The 15,445-nt window shown below is 46.4% G+C and overlaps 2 protein-coding genes across 5 annotated transcripts; both read left to right on the forward strand.

The window, feature by feature from the left end:
* Window positions 1-14,398, forward strand: LOC135346043 (myotubularin-related protein 5-like). Of its 4 annotated transcripts, none has more exons than XM_064543514.1 (36): window positions 1-241; window positions 403-518; window positions 1,001-1,120; window positions 1,186-1,296; window positions 1,503-1,631; window positions 1,901-2,117; window positions 2,288-2,420; window positions 2,604-2,721; window positions 3,004-3,321; window positions 3,488-3,544; window positions 3,711-3,887; window positions 4,009-4,190; window positions 4,346-4,673; window positions 5,011-5,200; window positions 5,563-5,816; window positions 6,087-6,222; window positions 6,456-6,575; window positions 6,705-6,775; window positions 6,878-7,052; window positions 7,297-7,430; window positions 7,584-7,860; window positions 8,001-8,199; window positions 8,438-9,398; window positions 9,626-9,745; window positions 9,915-10,130; window positions 10,663-10,887; window positions 11,080-11,265; window positions 11,557-11,687; window positions 11,808-11,952; window positions 12,347-12,581; window positions 12,647-12,762; window positions 12,818-12,895; window positions 13,201-13,434; window positions 13,643-13,801; window positions 14,034-14,168; window positions 14,227-14,398. In XM_064543514.1, exons 1-36 carry the CDS (start codon window positions 124-126, stop codon window positions 14,320-14,322), a joined length of 6,717 nt encoding a protein of 2,238 aa, XP_064399584.1. In that variant the 5' UTR covers window positions 1-123; the 3' UTR covers window positions 14,323-14,398. The 4 variants fall into 4 exon arrangements, with proteins under 4 accessions (XP_064399584.1, XP_064399585.1, XP_064399586.1 ...); XM_064543515.1 differs by having other exon boundaries at window positions 13,201-13,428; XM_064543516.1 differs by having other exon boundaries at window positions 5,011-5,194.
* Window positions 14,399-14,460: 62 nt separating this feature from the next.
* On the forward strand, window positions 14,461-15,351 carry LOC135346065 (protein-L-isoaspartate(D-aspartate) O-methyltransferase-like). The gene has a single exon (XM_064543547.1). It carries the CDS (start codon window positions 14,499-14,501, stop codon window positions 15,249-15,251), a length of 753 nt encoding a protein of 250 aa, XP_064399617.1. The 5' UTR covers window positions 14,461-14,498; the 3' UTR covers window positions 15,252-15,351.
* The last annotated feature ends 94 nt before the right edge of the window (window positions 15,352-15,445 follow it).

A 15,445-nucleotide genomic window follows, 5' to 3' on the forward strand; every position in this document is an offset into this window, starting at 1 on the left:
TGTACATTGCGGAACCGCAAATAATAAAAAAGGAGGATACCTTGAACATAGCTACATGAATTGTACATGTACGTACATGATTGCAAGATATGCGAGCTGATTAATAATTGATATAGCATCAAGATGTCCAGCCGACTCGTCGAATACTTTATAGTGGCCGGCGTTCCTGCTGATAGGAGAAAGAGGCGACCCACTGACAACCCAGCACAGTCTACAGACAGCACAGCAGTTCTGCTCCATGGTACTATAATTATTATAGAGCTCTTAGCTAGCTAAGCATACCATAAATGCTATTATTTCCAGCTAGCTAGATCTGAAAACACGTTGCATATATACACGTATGCCACAATAGTGAATCTGTACCTTGATATATCTGCATACATGTATGTCCGTGCCGTGCAGATTCCCGTGACTACCATCCCCAGCAGCTACCTGACCTGCAAGTGACGGGGGTGGTGCTGCAACGCTTCCCAACAGTCGACAGAAAGGAAGCCGCTTTGCCCGGGGGCATTGAATTGGTAGGAGAGCATGTCTACATTTAATTGTGTGTACGTGTGTAGTTCATTAAGTGACTATGTACTCAAGTGAACCTTCAAGTGGCTATGTACTCAAGTGAACCTTCAAGTGGCTATGTACTCAAGTGAACCTTCAAGTGGCTATGTACTCAATTTAGTTTATACTCTCTGTGTTTGTACACCTGAGCTAGACGCAACTGACTTTGTTGTTGTTTTATGTAAGCTTTGAAACCACACGAGGTAAATGTTTACCTGGTGGCTGCCTCAGTTTACCAATTATCCCTATTGAGATTGAGATTACACCCAATCTTGTTTGATATCGTACCTTGATTCCTATAATCTAAGTGCTGAACTGAGGTTGTTGTGTAAACATCAATATTTGATATTTTTTCTTCCCGTGTATATTAAATCAATGCCTTGGTAATACACACGTTCATGTCTCTTGATAATTAGACAGCTGACGGTAGTGTATCTTTTATCAACAGTTCTGTTGTCCACAAGGATGGCATCTGACACACAACCCACAACCTCCCTGGTTCATTGACTTCATCTTGACAGCCGAGAACGGAAGTCGTCTCTTCTGCAGTTGCCTCAACTTTCACCAGGTAACAGTAAACTATTTACCGTACCCCTCACACACACACACACACACCCCTCCCCCCTCACACAGGTCACAAAGCAAGAGCCCCCCCAGTTCCTGTCCGCATCGACAGAGAACCTGATTGACTCCCCAGTGACTGCCAGGAAGAGGAGTCTCATGAAGTGGAAGAAATCTCCACAGGTCAGTGACAAGAATAAATTTTAGTTGCTTTCTAGTCAATTAATACGTCTGCATCAATAAGAGACAAGTGTGTAGTAGGCTGTGTATAAATAATGGTGTAGTCTATTGTCCACCCCCGCCCCACCCCCCACCTCACCCCACACCTCACCCCCATCCCCCACCCCCCACCCCACCCCACACCTCACCCCCATCCCCCACCCCACTAGCATGGAGATCACCTGGATGAGGAGCTGGAGGCCAACCTGACAGCTGAAGATGTGCTCTCCCCCCTGGAGCTGTACGAACCTATTTCACTCTGTATCATCTCCAAACAACCACTCTTCCATATACTCAAGGTGATCAATTAGCAGCTGCTGATTTAAGTGTATACCGAGAGAACAAATATGGACTCTTGATTTTCGTGGTTCATTATGCCTCAAGGCGTGAGCTGCCCGAGGTATACGGTAATTTGTTTTATGTTGTAGGATTGTTATCCTTTCCTTTTGTTGTTGATTTTTTCTATACAGGTATATCTCAATACAATATTCTCTTTCAGATTATACATGCAACAACATCAGCAAAACCAACAACAGGTCTCAGTACTTTGTACCCTCTCTCCCTGTAGGCTTGTCTCAAGTCGGTGTACATCAGCTGGCTGTCTGCCGTGCAGCTGGAGCCACTGGTGGTGGAGTTGCTCACCTCAATGCACATCCCAGCCATCAACTGTCTCCCTGTCAAGAAAAGTTTTGGAGCCCTAACTCACCTGACCTTGCCTCCCATCCACGAGTGTTCCTCCATTCCCTACACTGCCACCGCCACCCTGGACCTGCTCAGAAATATAGGTGTGGTTACTATGCTTCCTGTACCGTTGACTCTTCCTTCGTACATTAACTTAATTCCAATCCAATGATTCGTAGCTCAGCCTAAAGTTCAAAGAGAGCTATGACTGATACAGCCAAATACTTTTGGCAAGTGTACAAGTTAATCCTTGCTGTAATGTGTTCTTGTGTAGGAGTCCACAATCTATTGCAACTAATGTCTGCTGTGTTGAGTGATGTCAGCATTCTGTTCATCTCCTCTTCCTACACTGCTCTCACCGGGGCAACCAGGGCTCTCTCTGCCATCATACACCCTCTGCAGTTATCGTGAGCACACTACATAATAACACAAAACATCTGGGACAGCATCTGTGTTGTCTACGCCTAATTGCTGTGGCTTGTAGTTTCCTGGGGAATTCCCTCGGTTTTTCCCCTTCTTATGCACATTAATTGCTTATAAGTGTTGGACGGACACCGACACTCGTTATTGTATGGCTCATTCCTATACAGGCACTCTCTGGTTCCAGTGGTGCCAGCTGACTTGTTGGAGTATGTACACCTGCCGTCCACGTACATCATGGGTGTCCACACCTCACACAGGGGACTCATTGACGAGCAGGCAGGACTGGTGAGTGCTACGTACCATAGTGAGGGGCTATCTTATCTTGCAGATCACTGTCACACCCCAAAAATCGGTACTTTATCAAGGCTTTATATACATGTAGCCCATGAAGGATAGCACTATGCTTAGAGCTCCACCCAAAAATCGGTACTTTATCATATGTAGCCCATGAAAATGTTTATGAGATGATGGATAGCACTATGCTTAGAGCTCCACAATTCATGTTTTATTTTTGAAATTGAACCTTCCAAACTCAAGTTATGACCATTGGGTGCCCCCCCCCCCCAGGATGTTGTGGAGGTTCATCTAGACCATGGTCATGTCCAAGTGCCTTCGAGTATGACTCTCCCCTCTCTCCCACGGGAGCTACTGAGCCAGATCCAGTGGGCCCTAACCAGAGTCCTCCATCCACACAACCCCATAAAGGACTACGTGTTCCGAGGGGTACCTGAACACGAGGGTCAGATCGGGTGCAAGTCAGACGAGATGAAAGATTGTGAAGTGAGAGCCGTGTTCCTGTGTCTCTTCATGGTGTTGCTAGGAGACTATCAGCATTACGTCACTGTCATCAGGTTCTTCCCAATGCCCCAGTTCTATTTCAATATGGTGAGAATGAGTTATTCATTACTTGGCTTCCCACCATTACTCTAAGGTTTCTAACGGTAGTGTCTCTTTTAATTAACACTTTGAGCTTGTGTCCAATTGTGTGAGGAATCAATTTTGATTGTTGCCAATTAACAGAGTTAACGTGTGTTTTTTTGTCTTTTTGCAGAGCTCGTTTCTGGAAGCCAGACACAGCACTGGTGACTTCCAGAGCCTCATTCACAAGGTACATGTGTATACTGTGTACTGTATAGTCAGTCACCAGCTGTTGTTGTTACCTTAATCCAACAAAACAATCTTTCAAAATTGTGCTTGTTGAATAGCATAAAGTGAATCACATGACAAATTACCAACTGATCAAAATTAATGATACTTTTTATCTTCACTCTCAGCTGACAGAGAGCATAGCATTCCTCAACTTCTGTCATGACCGCTCCATACCTCATCGTCTCTGTGACTTTTTTGACGAGCTGGTGGCCCGATACGTGGCCAGTCCAGAGGACTTTAACTCTGACACACTGTTCACACCATTCCGTATCCAGGAGGTGGCTGAGGAGATCATCCACATGGTACGAGGGAGGCGGGGCAGGGTGTATGCTTACTCAATTATGTTATCTTAAATTCACCGGAGCAAAATTAATGATTATTTGCAGTCAGTGTCTTTATATAATTATATCTCGCTCCTCCCAGCATCCCCCGTGTTCTCCTGAGGAGTCATCGTTCTCCACCCACGGCTTGAGTGCCTCCACGCTGGACCATCCCCCCAAATCATTCCCCTCCCTCAAAGAGGAGACTATTGCCGCCTCTCTCAGGGACCACAAGGAGGAGATAAAGGAGGAAAGCAACGAACAGAGCAGTTTCACTGCTAAATGGTGAATGCCATGGCTACTGTGTGAAGTGATCTTGTACAAATTATATACATACACCTTTTGTGACACTTGTACAAATGTGTGTGTGTATATTGATTGTACAGCCTAGTACTGCTGTGATATGAAATTCTAATGCCTGCAACTTGTCTCCACTCCAGCAAAATCCCCCTCCTTGAGAACACACCCCCTCACAAGCCTCTTAGCTCCAATTTCAACAGGCACCTGGAGACACTACAGAAATGTCTGGATGCCATCTTCCACAGCAAGATCATAGAGGCTCGCAAGTACATACCCAGCGTAATGAAGGACCTTAAGACGGGCGTACTAGCACATGTGCTTGTACCGGAGTTAGTCGAGCGATTCCTACAATTTAGTGCTCTGTTGAGCTCGGAGCAGTTTGATCTGGTGGTGAAGCTGCTCAACAGTGCTCTTATAGACTCTCAGTCAGCACTTCTGCTACTGCCACTCACTACCATCATCTACAGAGTGAGTGCCTGGCACAATCATCCATCCAGTGAGATCAGTATATCCCCACTCAGAGGAGGTCTGACATGCGTGCACGAATCACTACAAGTTCAGTGCATTGATGTCCTTGCGATCACGTGATAACGCCCAGGCCAAATGCACTGAACTTGTAGTGATTCGTGCACGCATGTCGGACCTCCTCTGATCCCCACTCTCTCCCAGTCATTCCCCTTTTTGTTCATTATATGCACATGATTATGGTAGTCTATTTTTGTTATAGCAATATAAATTCATGTTTGTATACATGTAGCTATAGGGGCTAGTAGTTTGTGACTCCCACACGTTTCTCTGTCCGTAGGAGGTCCACCCTGGTGTGCAGCAGTACGCGTCGACGTGTCTGCAAAACCACTGTGTGTGGAGCCAGCTGGAGTTCTGGAGGGACGCCCTGTACACGGCCATTCAGGCAGAACTGGTCAGGATCTACACTGACGCTGAGCTATCCAACATGAGCAATGGGCGGATGATCAGCAACACTGTCGATGGTGTGTGTGAGTGTGGGGCCGGGATTAGAGTATCAACACTGTCGATGGTGTGTGTGAGTGTGGGGCCGGGGTTAGAGTATCAACACTGTCGATGGTGTGTGTGAGTGTGGGGCCGGGGTTAGAGTATCAACACTGTCGATGGTGTGTGTGAGTGTGGGGCCGGGGTTAGAGTTACATGGAACATGTTGTTTATACGTGCATTGCTGGCTATCCATTGAAGGTCCAATTTCAGAAATACAATGTGAAATCATAATCTAGCTCTAATGTAATGATGCCTAATCACACTGTAAATTTTTGGAACATGCAACTTTTTTGTGGGACTTCATTAATGTTGTACACACCCTGATTGTATATATATTCTTCCATAGATCCAATTCGGGAGACCTCCCCAGAACCAACTGGTGTTGGAGAGATCACCCTCAAATCACGCCAGCGTCTACGGAGCTCGTCACCACGGCGACTGAGAGCCACGCTGAAGGCAACTCAACGACTGATCCTCTCACGCAGTGCCCGCACTCGTATCAGAACTAGCACGGCTGTACCCGGGATCAGTGAGGGAGTGCTGCCCCCTGATGCAGAGCCCGTGACCGGCCTGGAGGCCCTGCATCACCTGGCCAAAATGGTAAGAGTTGCTACATGTACATGTTAGGTGTACAGTATTGTACATGTGTGTGTATGGAAGCTTTGAGGCTATTATACTGTAAATGGCTGTTGGTCATTCAGTGTGAATACATGTAGCTGTGTAGAGTATGTGTGCCAGATGCAATATACATGTAGGACACTTTAAGAGAGCCTTCTATAAAGAGCTAGATGGCTAGATGCATGTAATGAATATGCCCCGCCCCCTTCCACACACACACACACACACACACACACACACATACACACACAGTCTGAGCTATGGCCGATGCTGAGTGAGGAGAAGAGGACAGTGCTGATACGACAGGAGGAGAACGCCATCATGAACCAACTCATTCTCTTCGTACAGAGGATCATCAATCTCAGGACGCCAGTGGAGTTCCAGGAAGGTAGGACCCCCCACAGTCATACAGCTGTGTGTGTGCATGTGTGTGTATGTGTGGGCGTAGGCGGTGCATGTGTGTGTATGTGTGGGCGTGGGCGGTGCTTAGTACGTGTGAAGTAAGCATCCTCAGGATTGCTGGTATATAATATGCTTGATGATGTATGTGTATGTGCTACATTGTGCATGTACATACACATATTTACGTAACTTGGTTGTGAGGTCAAATTGTCCTCCCAGGTGATAAAGAGTCTCACATCAGTGGCTTGGAGGAGTTCATAGCCAAGCTCATTCGAATGGTGGAGGTGGACCTGCAGTTCTATGGAGCTAAGCAAGGCAACATACAGGAGCAGACTAGAGGTACTGCACTTACTGTAGTGTATTGCTATAGTGTGGGTATAACTATCATATACGCTATCAATGACTGTCTGTGTATGTATGATCCTCTCCTTCTGTGTGTGTGTACATTACCTCTCCTTCTGTGTGTAGATATGATCCTGATGCACGTTGACTCCATGGCTGGACTGAGGAAGGAGCTGAAGAGACTTCCCATCAGCAAGGTGAGATATCAACCTACACGTGTACAGTTTTGCCTTTAAACTTGTTATTTTGTTTGAAATCTACAATATACCTTTCTAAGAGACTGCCCCTCCCCTCTCTAGCCGCTTGTGATCAAACCACCCCTCCTCCCTGGAGAGCTCCTCCTACTAGAGCAGGGGGTCCACGCCTTCCTCCTCCCTGATGGCAGAGACAACAACCATCTCACTCCTTCTGATGGACAGGTCTTCCTCACTAGCTACAGGCTCATCTTCATAGGCACACCCTGCGACGTGCAAGGTATTACAATGAATAGTATATAGTATGGTAGCAATCGGTGGTGGAGAAATTGACATATACAATGTATGTTTCCTATAGCACTTGTTTTACTTTGAATTAGTACGAATTGCACAGATACGTACATGTACATGTATGTGTTAATTCAAGCATACACTGCATGTACCACTTGTAGGATACTGTACACATGCATGCTGCTCATTGTCTCTGTAGTGTCATATAGCTTGTGTCTTCCCCTCCTCCCCAGCCCCTAACCTGGTGGTGACTCGTAGCATGCCCATCTCCTCCATAATCCGCCTCAAGAAGTTGGGTCCCTCGATCATCCCCCTCATCAACACCAGCACTGTGGGGGGTCTGCAGATAAGGTCCACCACCTCTGAGGTCAGTACTTTTCGACAGTAAACAGTTTCATTATTTCATTATAATTATTATAATAACTCATACATATAAGTACATGACATTGTACTATATTCTTTAGGTACATAATTATAATTATGAGCTTGGAGGTCATGTTTTTCTTTTTCCTTCAAACAGCTGTTGAGGATTGGTTTCGACGAGGAAACAAGTCAAATGGATACCAAGAACCTACACCAACAAATTGAGAACCTTCGCTACCCGTCCAAGATCACGCTGGGTTTAAAACCAAACCTCTCCCCTGGTCTCAATGCAGAGGTTTCACTCTCACTCACCGTGTCCCACCAAGTGGATAGAAAATCTGGTGTCCCTGTCATCAACTCGTTGGACGAGCTTCATATTCACACTGGAGGGCAGCTCTCCAAGAATAAGAACAGCGTACGTCTGAAAAACATTGGTAAGCAAGTTTTTTTGTATAGTCTCTGTTCCCTTTTTGTTCCAAATCTTTCTGAATGCATTTTCAATGAGTACTCAAGTTACATGTATGAACAGTTGATATTAGCCACACCCCCAACCCACGCCCCCCTACACACATAGGTGTGGCCAACAACAGCTCGGCAAGTGATGCAGCTGATCCAGTGTCTCGTGTGAAGCTCCTCTCTGACCTCGCCCGCTCTCCCTGTTGTGTGGAGTACTCTCGTCTGAATCTTGGCTCACTGGTGTTCACTTCTGGAGCGGCCAAGAAAGAACCCTGGAAGGTGGCTGATATCAACATATCGTACACTGTCTGTCAAAGGTGAGGCATTAATTATGTAATGTACTGTACACTGTGTCTACATGTACTGTAGTTGAAGCTACATTGTAAGGTACACGGTTACAACTATACTGGTATTTTCTGCCTTCTGCACATCACTACTCTTTGACCCCTACGTATTTTAACATAGAGTTAAAAAATGTCTAAAGTATGTAGTTTCAAAGACTTTTTTTTCCTGTACATAATTATGTCAAATGACTTTGTTTTCTCTCCCTTGCAGCTACCCTGCTGCCGTGGTGGTTCCGGACAAAGTGACAGATGAGTCCCTCGCAAAGCTGGCCTCTCAATTCCAACACAACAGGTTCCCCGTCGTCACCTGGAAACATCCACGGAAACAAGCCGTACTGTTACGCTCGAGCTCATTCGTGCCCTCAAGCATCTCCAAGAAATCCGTATCTGCCAGTGCTCTCTCAGCCGTCTTCCACACCAGCAAGCCCGTCGATCAGTTTGTGCACACTGGCGGTGTGGGACTGTACAACAACGAGGTGGAGCAGTATCTGTACAATTTCATCGTCGTCGAGAAAGGGGAAGCCCCTTCGTCTGATCTAATTAGCCACCTCTCTATCCCGCCGCAGAGGATAGAATTCGAGAGAGACTGGAGAAGAGATTCAATACGAAGCTCACGGAGCAACGATAGCGATAGTGTCGACGGTAAAGACAACGATAAACCTCGTGGTAGGGCCATGACAGTGGACGGGTTCCAGTTACGTTCTCGGATTGGCAGTATTGTCTCTCAACTCCTTCCAACCAGAAAGCACATCAGACATCGAGACAGTCCGTCCATTGGCCGTAGATACTCGATCAACAAGAAGCAGCAATCATCGCCTATATTCAATCGAAAGTCTGTCCTTGAGATTCAAGAGTCGTACTCTAAGATATGTATCCCTCAAGGTACCCTAGAGAGACAACCAAGGAACGAAACAGATGGTGTTAGACTAAGTGGTAGTCTGGAGAAACTTGATGAGGGTTCCAAGTCAGCGTCCAGCTCTCCTAAACTGTCCACTGCTAGGGGACGGAGGAAGTTGGATCACAGACGATCCCACTCCAGTGGTCAGCTGATTGACCTGCAACTATCCGATATTGACCTGTCCCTGAAGGATGGGCCCACCTCCCCCAACCGACCAATGAGTCCCATTGACTGGGAGGCCATTGGACACAATCGCACAGATGATGAGTCTAAGGTATAGTTAAAAGATAGCTATACTTGTACTGTACGATTTGCGTACACTTACATTCAACATGTTCCGTGTATGTAGCTTTGATAGTAACAGTGACCAGGGTTTATTTTAGTGCAGGTAAGCGGTTGATTTTCCATCCACTTAATATTTGGAACCCACATTTTCACCCATTTGTGTGCAAAATTGTAAAATGACCCTGGATACCATCCCTCTATCTATCTCTATCACAGGATGACCCGATCTCTCGGCCCACCACCTCCACACCTGACGATGAGGGGGATGGTAGCTCACCAGAGCTAGGTGGCGAGAGGCTAGACATGCAATGGGACCACTACAACAGAACACCATCGGTGAGAGTATGTGGATTGTGAATGCTACCAATATGATTGTGCTTAGACTTAGAATCAACACTCTGTTTCAGCTGAGCAAGAAGCTTGTGTATTGTGTATAATTCTTTTCACCATTGTTTCGTAATTCATTCAACCGTTGTCCTTGCTCCTACCCCCGGCCCTCGTGCAGGCTAGTCGAGATAAAGCAGGAGCTGCTCCGAGCTACAGTTCCCCCGGGACCTTCTCCACTCTCCCCACTAACCCTCGTGACTGGGTGGTGATGGACGTGCTACCAAACCAGCTCTCTCTCTGGCAGGCCAAGGCCCTCTACATAGTCGGGGACAGGGCTCTGCTCCAGGATGTGCCTGACAGCCTCTATCCAAGCTGCACGCTAGTACCAGTCGACGTGAGTATAGTAATTTGTTCAATTCATCAACAGTAGAACATTATTTTCTAAGCATGCCAAATCATATAGTGTCACTGACGTAGGGAACTGGGGGCTGGAGGCTTCGGCCCTCCTCTATTTTAAATGCCATTTTTCACTACAATTAGCAGGGTTTCATACAAGATTTTTAGCTGGGAGGGGGAAACGTTTAATAGAGGGGGGTCCTCCCCCGAAAAAAATTGTGAGGAATGGTTATCTGAAGTGCAATTTGGGTTTTTTGTGCATAAATTTCACTATATTAATGAGATTGTAGACATTTTAAGGAGAAAAGTCATACATTTTTAATATGACATCATTAATTTCAGATTTCTAGGGGGGGGAAATTTTGGCTGGGGGTGGGAAATCCCAGGGCGCCCACCCCTCTGTACGAAACCCTGATTAGTATATACAAACACCCAATAAATGTGCACGATACTTTGTTCGATCATTATCAGTTCTGCCTGAACCAACGCTGAGACACTTTACTTTATTCTTACCTTCCCCCCTTCATCAGGTTCCCCTGCCGAGTGAGATTAGCACCAGCTACAAGAAGATGATGCGTGCGTGTGCACCAAGCACCGGAGGGGGCTCTGGCTTCATGACTGGTGTAGAAGAGAGTGGATGGATGAGCCAACTGTCTCGACTCCTGCAGCTGGCAGGGGCTGTGGCGGACCTCATGGATGTACAAGGCTCCTCTGTACTCGTCTGTCTAGAGGATGGCTGGGACAACACTGCTCAGGTACAGTATGTCAGCCAACTGGGGGTAGAGTTTGTATATCAAAATTATAGCAGCTAGCAGAATTTTGAGAATTCCGAATATACTTTTTAGCCAGTTGACAGTCGCTGTGTTCCTACTTGTGGCTTATGGGTAACTAATAGCTCCATGAATTACATGTACCCACCCCCCCCCCCCCCCCCTCTCTATCTCCAGGTGGTGTCGCTGGCTCAGGTGCTACTGGACCCCCACTACCGTACACTGGACGGATTCAAGTGCCTCGTGGAGAAGGACTGGCTATCATTCGGACACAAGTTCTCACAGAAGGGAAACCACACCTCCTCATCAACTATCCATGACTTCAGCCCTGTCTTCTTGCAGTTCTTGGACGCTGTGCATCAGGTGTGTGTGTGTGTGTGTGTGTGTGTGTGTGTGTGTGTGTGTGTGTGTGTGTGTGTGTGTGTGTGTGTGTGTGTGTGTGTGTGTGTGTGTGTGTGTGTGTGTGTGTGTGTGTCCCTAGTGTATTCACTGGCTGTCACTTCAGTCAGAATGTTCAATTATATATAGCTTTGTAATTTCGTAGGCCATATATGGTACAGACATCTTGTTCTTTCTGTGTCTAGAAAATAGATCTTGTGCATGCATGTGTATTGCAAGAAGCGTGTTTGATGGGGATTTCCCGTCCCCTCTCAGGTTCTTCGTCAGTTCCCCTTATCGTTTGAATTCAACGACTTCTATCTGCGCATGTTGGCCTACCACCATTGCTCCATGCGGTTCCACACCTTCACACTCAACTCAGAGAAGGAGCGATACCTCAACAACTGGTGGGTGGAGCTGTACACACTATCCCCTGTTTATGATAAGACTACTAGAATACACCTTACTGCAGTAGCACTATCCATAATTCATACGCATCATATGCACATTTTTGCCCTCCTACCCAGGTTGCCATACCGACAGCGGGTGGCGACCCTCCATGGAGTGAATAGTGACAAGGAGGACCACGTCTCCTACTGGGACTATATCGACAGACTGCATTGCGACTCCATGCTCTTCTACAACTTCAAGTACCAGCTCTCAGACAACACAGTGAGTGGGGTGTGTATTACCCAGCAGAGGAGGTCAGACATGGGTACCTCGATTAGGCTAAAATTGAGTTATCACATCCAACAATGACGTTACTGTTGAATTTTGCACATGACTTCCTCTGATTACCCAGCATTGTGTGCATGTACAAAATATACGCCCATTCCTCGAAACTTCTGTACTCCCTTGACTATTTACCCCTGAATTGATTGTACACAAGTCATTGTGATGGAGGTATGAACAGTACTACATGTATAGTATACATTCGAAACTCTAGTACACAATACAGGTTGCTATACCACATACTCGACTTGTGTGTAGGCTAGTTTGTCAATATCTGTGGTACTTTAAAATAGATTCATACACCTGACATAATTATTTCTCATTATGCCTACAGGAGCCTCTGCGACCTTTCTCCTTCCAAGCCAACCTGGACATCTGGTGCTACTATCTGGACAACTTCACGACCCAGTTCCCCCCCTACGACACGGAGCTCATTAGCGACGGCCCACTCACTCTCCTGGACTTTCATCACAATGTCTTCGAGAAGGAGAAGGCTGAGGTGGGGATTCCCCTGGCACCCCCCGGCTCTGTTATGAGCGAGATCAGCACTCTGTTGCGGCAGTTCACAGGTATGGGTGTAAATTCCGTGTGAAATCTAAAGGCTCTATACAATGCATGGTCTACCTGTGTGCAGGTCTGATGAATGCAAGCTTCAATGCCCGGAAGCTTGCTAAGGAGCATCCTATACGCAAAACGTGGAAGGAATTGTGGGATGGTGTACAGCAGATGACACCTGCCCAACCTTCTCTGGTATGTCACACGACCTTAAGTTATGCTTTGCATGTGTACATTTTTTTCTGTTCAGATTTCCTCGGAAAACAAGTTTTTGGTGACCCATGGTCAGATTCTGCACAAAAGGACAACAATGGCCGTTCTCATTAAGGTAACCACACTCACACTACTCATAGCTCACCTTCTACTGTCGTATAATCTGGTGGCCATGTAATTATATTCTACCCCACCCCCACATAGCAAACTATCTGTGTAATATCATATGCTACCCCACCCCCCACAGAGTAAACTCTCCATGTAATGATACGCTACCCCACCCCCCACAGAGCAAACTCTCCATGTAATGATACGCTACCCCACCCCCCACAGAGCAAACTCTCCATGTAATGATACGCTACCCCACCCCCCACATAGCAAACTCTCCATGTAATGATACGCTTACCCCACCCCCCACAGAGCAAACTCTCCCAGTCCTTGGAGCAACAATTCACCCACCCTCATCAGTTTGAACACTGCCCCAAGATTGACGCCCCCAAGGAGTGTGCCTTCTGCAAACACCAGATACTGACTGGCGAAAAACAAGCCTTCAAGTGCAAGAGCTGTGGCTACATGTGTCACAGCCATTGCCGATCAGTAATGCCTTACAACTGTGGACAGACATCGCTACTGACGACTCAACACAGAGTGAGTGTACGTACATGCATGTGCAGCTATAATTATGTACAATCATGTGTGTACAGTAATCTATGATCGATCTATCGTAAGCATTCAAGAAATTGTCAAAAATTATTTAGTGTGTTCTTGTCTGGTATAGTTTCCATTAACATAAGTGTACACACACGTACATAACCATGCATGTACGGTATGCATCAATCAATACCGTGTTACCTCGGTACAGGATGTTCCTCATGATGACCCAGGATGGGGTGCACCCTCGCCCTTCCTCCCCCAAACAGCAGAGGAGCCAGAGGTCAGTGAGGGTTGGCTCTACAAGAGAGGTAAGATCGTCCGGAATTGGAAACTTCGCTGGTTCTTGTTGGACACAGACAGGAAAGAGGTGATCACCATGCATGCACTGACTATAAATGAAGTTGGTTGAAATTTAGTGCAGTGTTATATTTATGATAGCTGCTCTGTGTTTGTGTATACACTCTCTACTGTATTGCAAATACCCACCCACGCACACTTGCATCCGCCCACTCACTCACTAACGCCCCCTCACACAGATACGATATTACTCATGCACACACGCATGCACACTAACACCGCCCTCCCCACACATCACACAGATACGATATTACGACTCTAAGCAGGAGACCCGGTCTAACGGAGTCATCAGCTTGACGGATATTCTCTCAGTCAATGAAGCTGAGCCTCAGGTGGTGCCAGCCCTCAAGCCCGGGGAGGCAGGATTCTTTTTCAATGTAAGTGCACAATGCATTCAAGGATTTAGTTGGTTACCATGGTTCTCTGTTATTGCAGGTGGCCACTCACAAACGGATCTACCATTTGATGGCATTGAGAGACTCTGAGAGAACTGAATGGACTGCTAAAATTGAGGCTGTTAGAAAATTGTAGTTTTGTCTGTGTAAATTACTTTAATAGTTTGTGCATAGGTAGATCTACGTACGTTGTATACAACTTTTATTCTGAACATTTTTTTTAATTAACGGTATAGCCTCGATTAGAGGCCGCCGGCCTGGAACGAAGGCTGAAGGTCAAAGGTCAATATAATTATACTTCTGGATTTGTGCATGTTGAGTGTTGTGCGAGTCCTCTCTTCACTCTGTGTGTTGTCAAGCTTGTCACAAAGAGGCTCAAGGATCTTCACAATGGCTTGGCGAAGTTCTGGAGAGAGCAACGACGACTTAATTGACCAACTGATGAGGAATGGCATTGTCAAGACATCCCGTGTCCAAGCAGCCATGAATGCAGTGGACCGTAAATACTACTCCCCCTACAACCCGTACACAGACTCTCCGCAGTCTATTGGCTACAGTGTCACCATCAGTGCCCCCCACATGCATGCTGCAGCTCTGGAACTACTGTCCGAACAACTCTACGAGGGTGCCAGTTGCCTAGACGTCGGATGTGGGAGTGGCTACCTCACGGCCTGTATGGCTCGGATGGTCGGAGAAACTGGCTGTGCAGTCGGCATCGAACACATACCACAGCTAACAGAACTGTCAGAGAAAAACATTAAGAAAGGGAACGCCGATTTGCTCGACTCGGAACGGATAAAACTTGTAACTGGTGATGGCCGAGAGGGGTACGCGGAGAAGGCCCCCTACGATGCTATACATGTTGGAGCAGCAGCTCCTGTTGTGCCTGAGGCATTACACAAGCAGCTGAAGCCTGGAGGGCGTTTGATTGTTCCCGTTGGACCTCAGGACAGTCATCAGTACTTGGAGCAGCACGACAAGCTGCATGACGGAAGTATCAAAGTCAAGAGATTAATGGGCGTACGATATGTGCCACTGACAAGCAAGGAGAAACAATTATTATGATAGGTCTTGTTTTTGTAGCTGTGTCCTTGTATTGTAGTATATTAGATGGTGAATCAGAAATTCATCTTTCCAACCAAAGCATAACAAATTATCATGACGATATATATCTTATAAATTTATGTATAATTATAGAAATGCAGTCCATCCATCCTATATATATATAATTATATATATAGCTAAGCTAGCCATCATTA

The sequence above is a fragment of the Halichondria panicea genome, chromosome 13 (assembly GCF_963675165.1).
Source record: "Halichondria panicea chromosome 13, odHalPani1.1, whole genome shotgun sequence".
NCBI lineage: Eukaryota > Metazoa > Porifera > Demospongiae > Suberitida > Halichondriidae > Halichondria > Halichondria panicea.

Coding starts and splice junctions, on each gene's coding strand:
- LOC135346065 (XM_064543547.1), top strand. CDS start 14,499: ATGTTGAGTGTTGTGCGAGTCCTCTCTTCACTCTGTGTGTTGTCAAGC.
- LOC135346043 (XM_064543514.1), top strand. CDS start 124: ATGTCCAGCCGACTCGTCGAATACTTTATAGTGGCCGGCGTTCCTGCT. Junction 2,722..3,003: donor TTGACGAGCAGGCAGGACTG/GTGAGTGCTACG, acceptor CCCCCCCCCCAG/GATGTTGTGGAGGTTCATCT. Junction 11,953..12,346: donor ACCAGCTCTCAGACAACACA/GTGAGTGGGGTG, acceptor TTATGCCTACAG/GAGCCTCTGCGACCTTTCTC.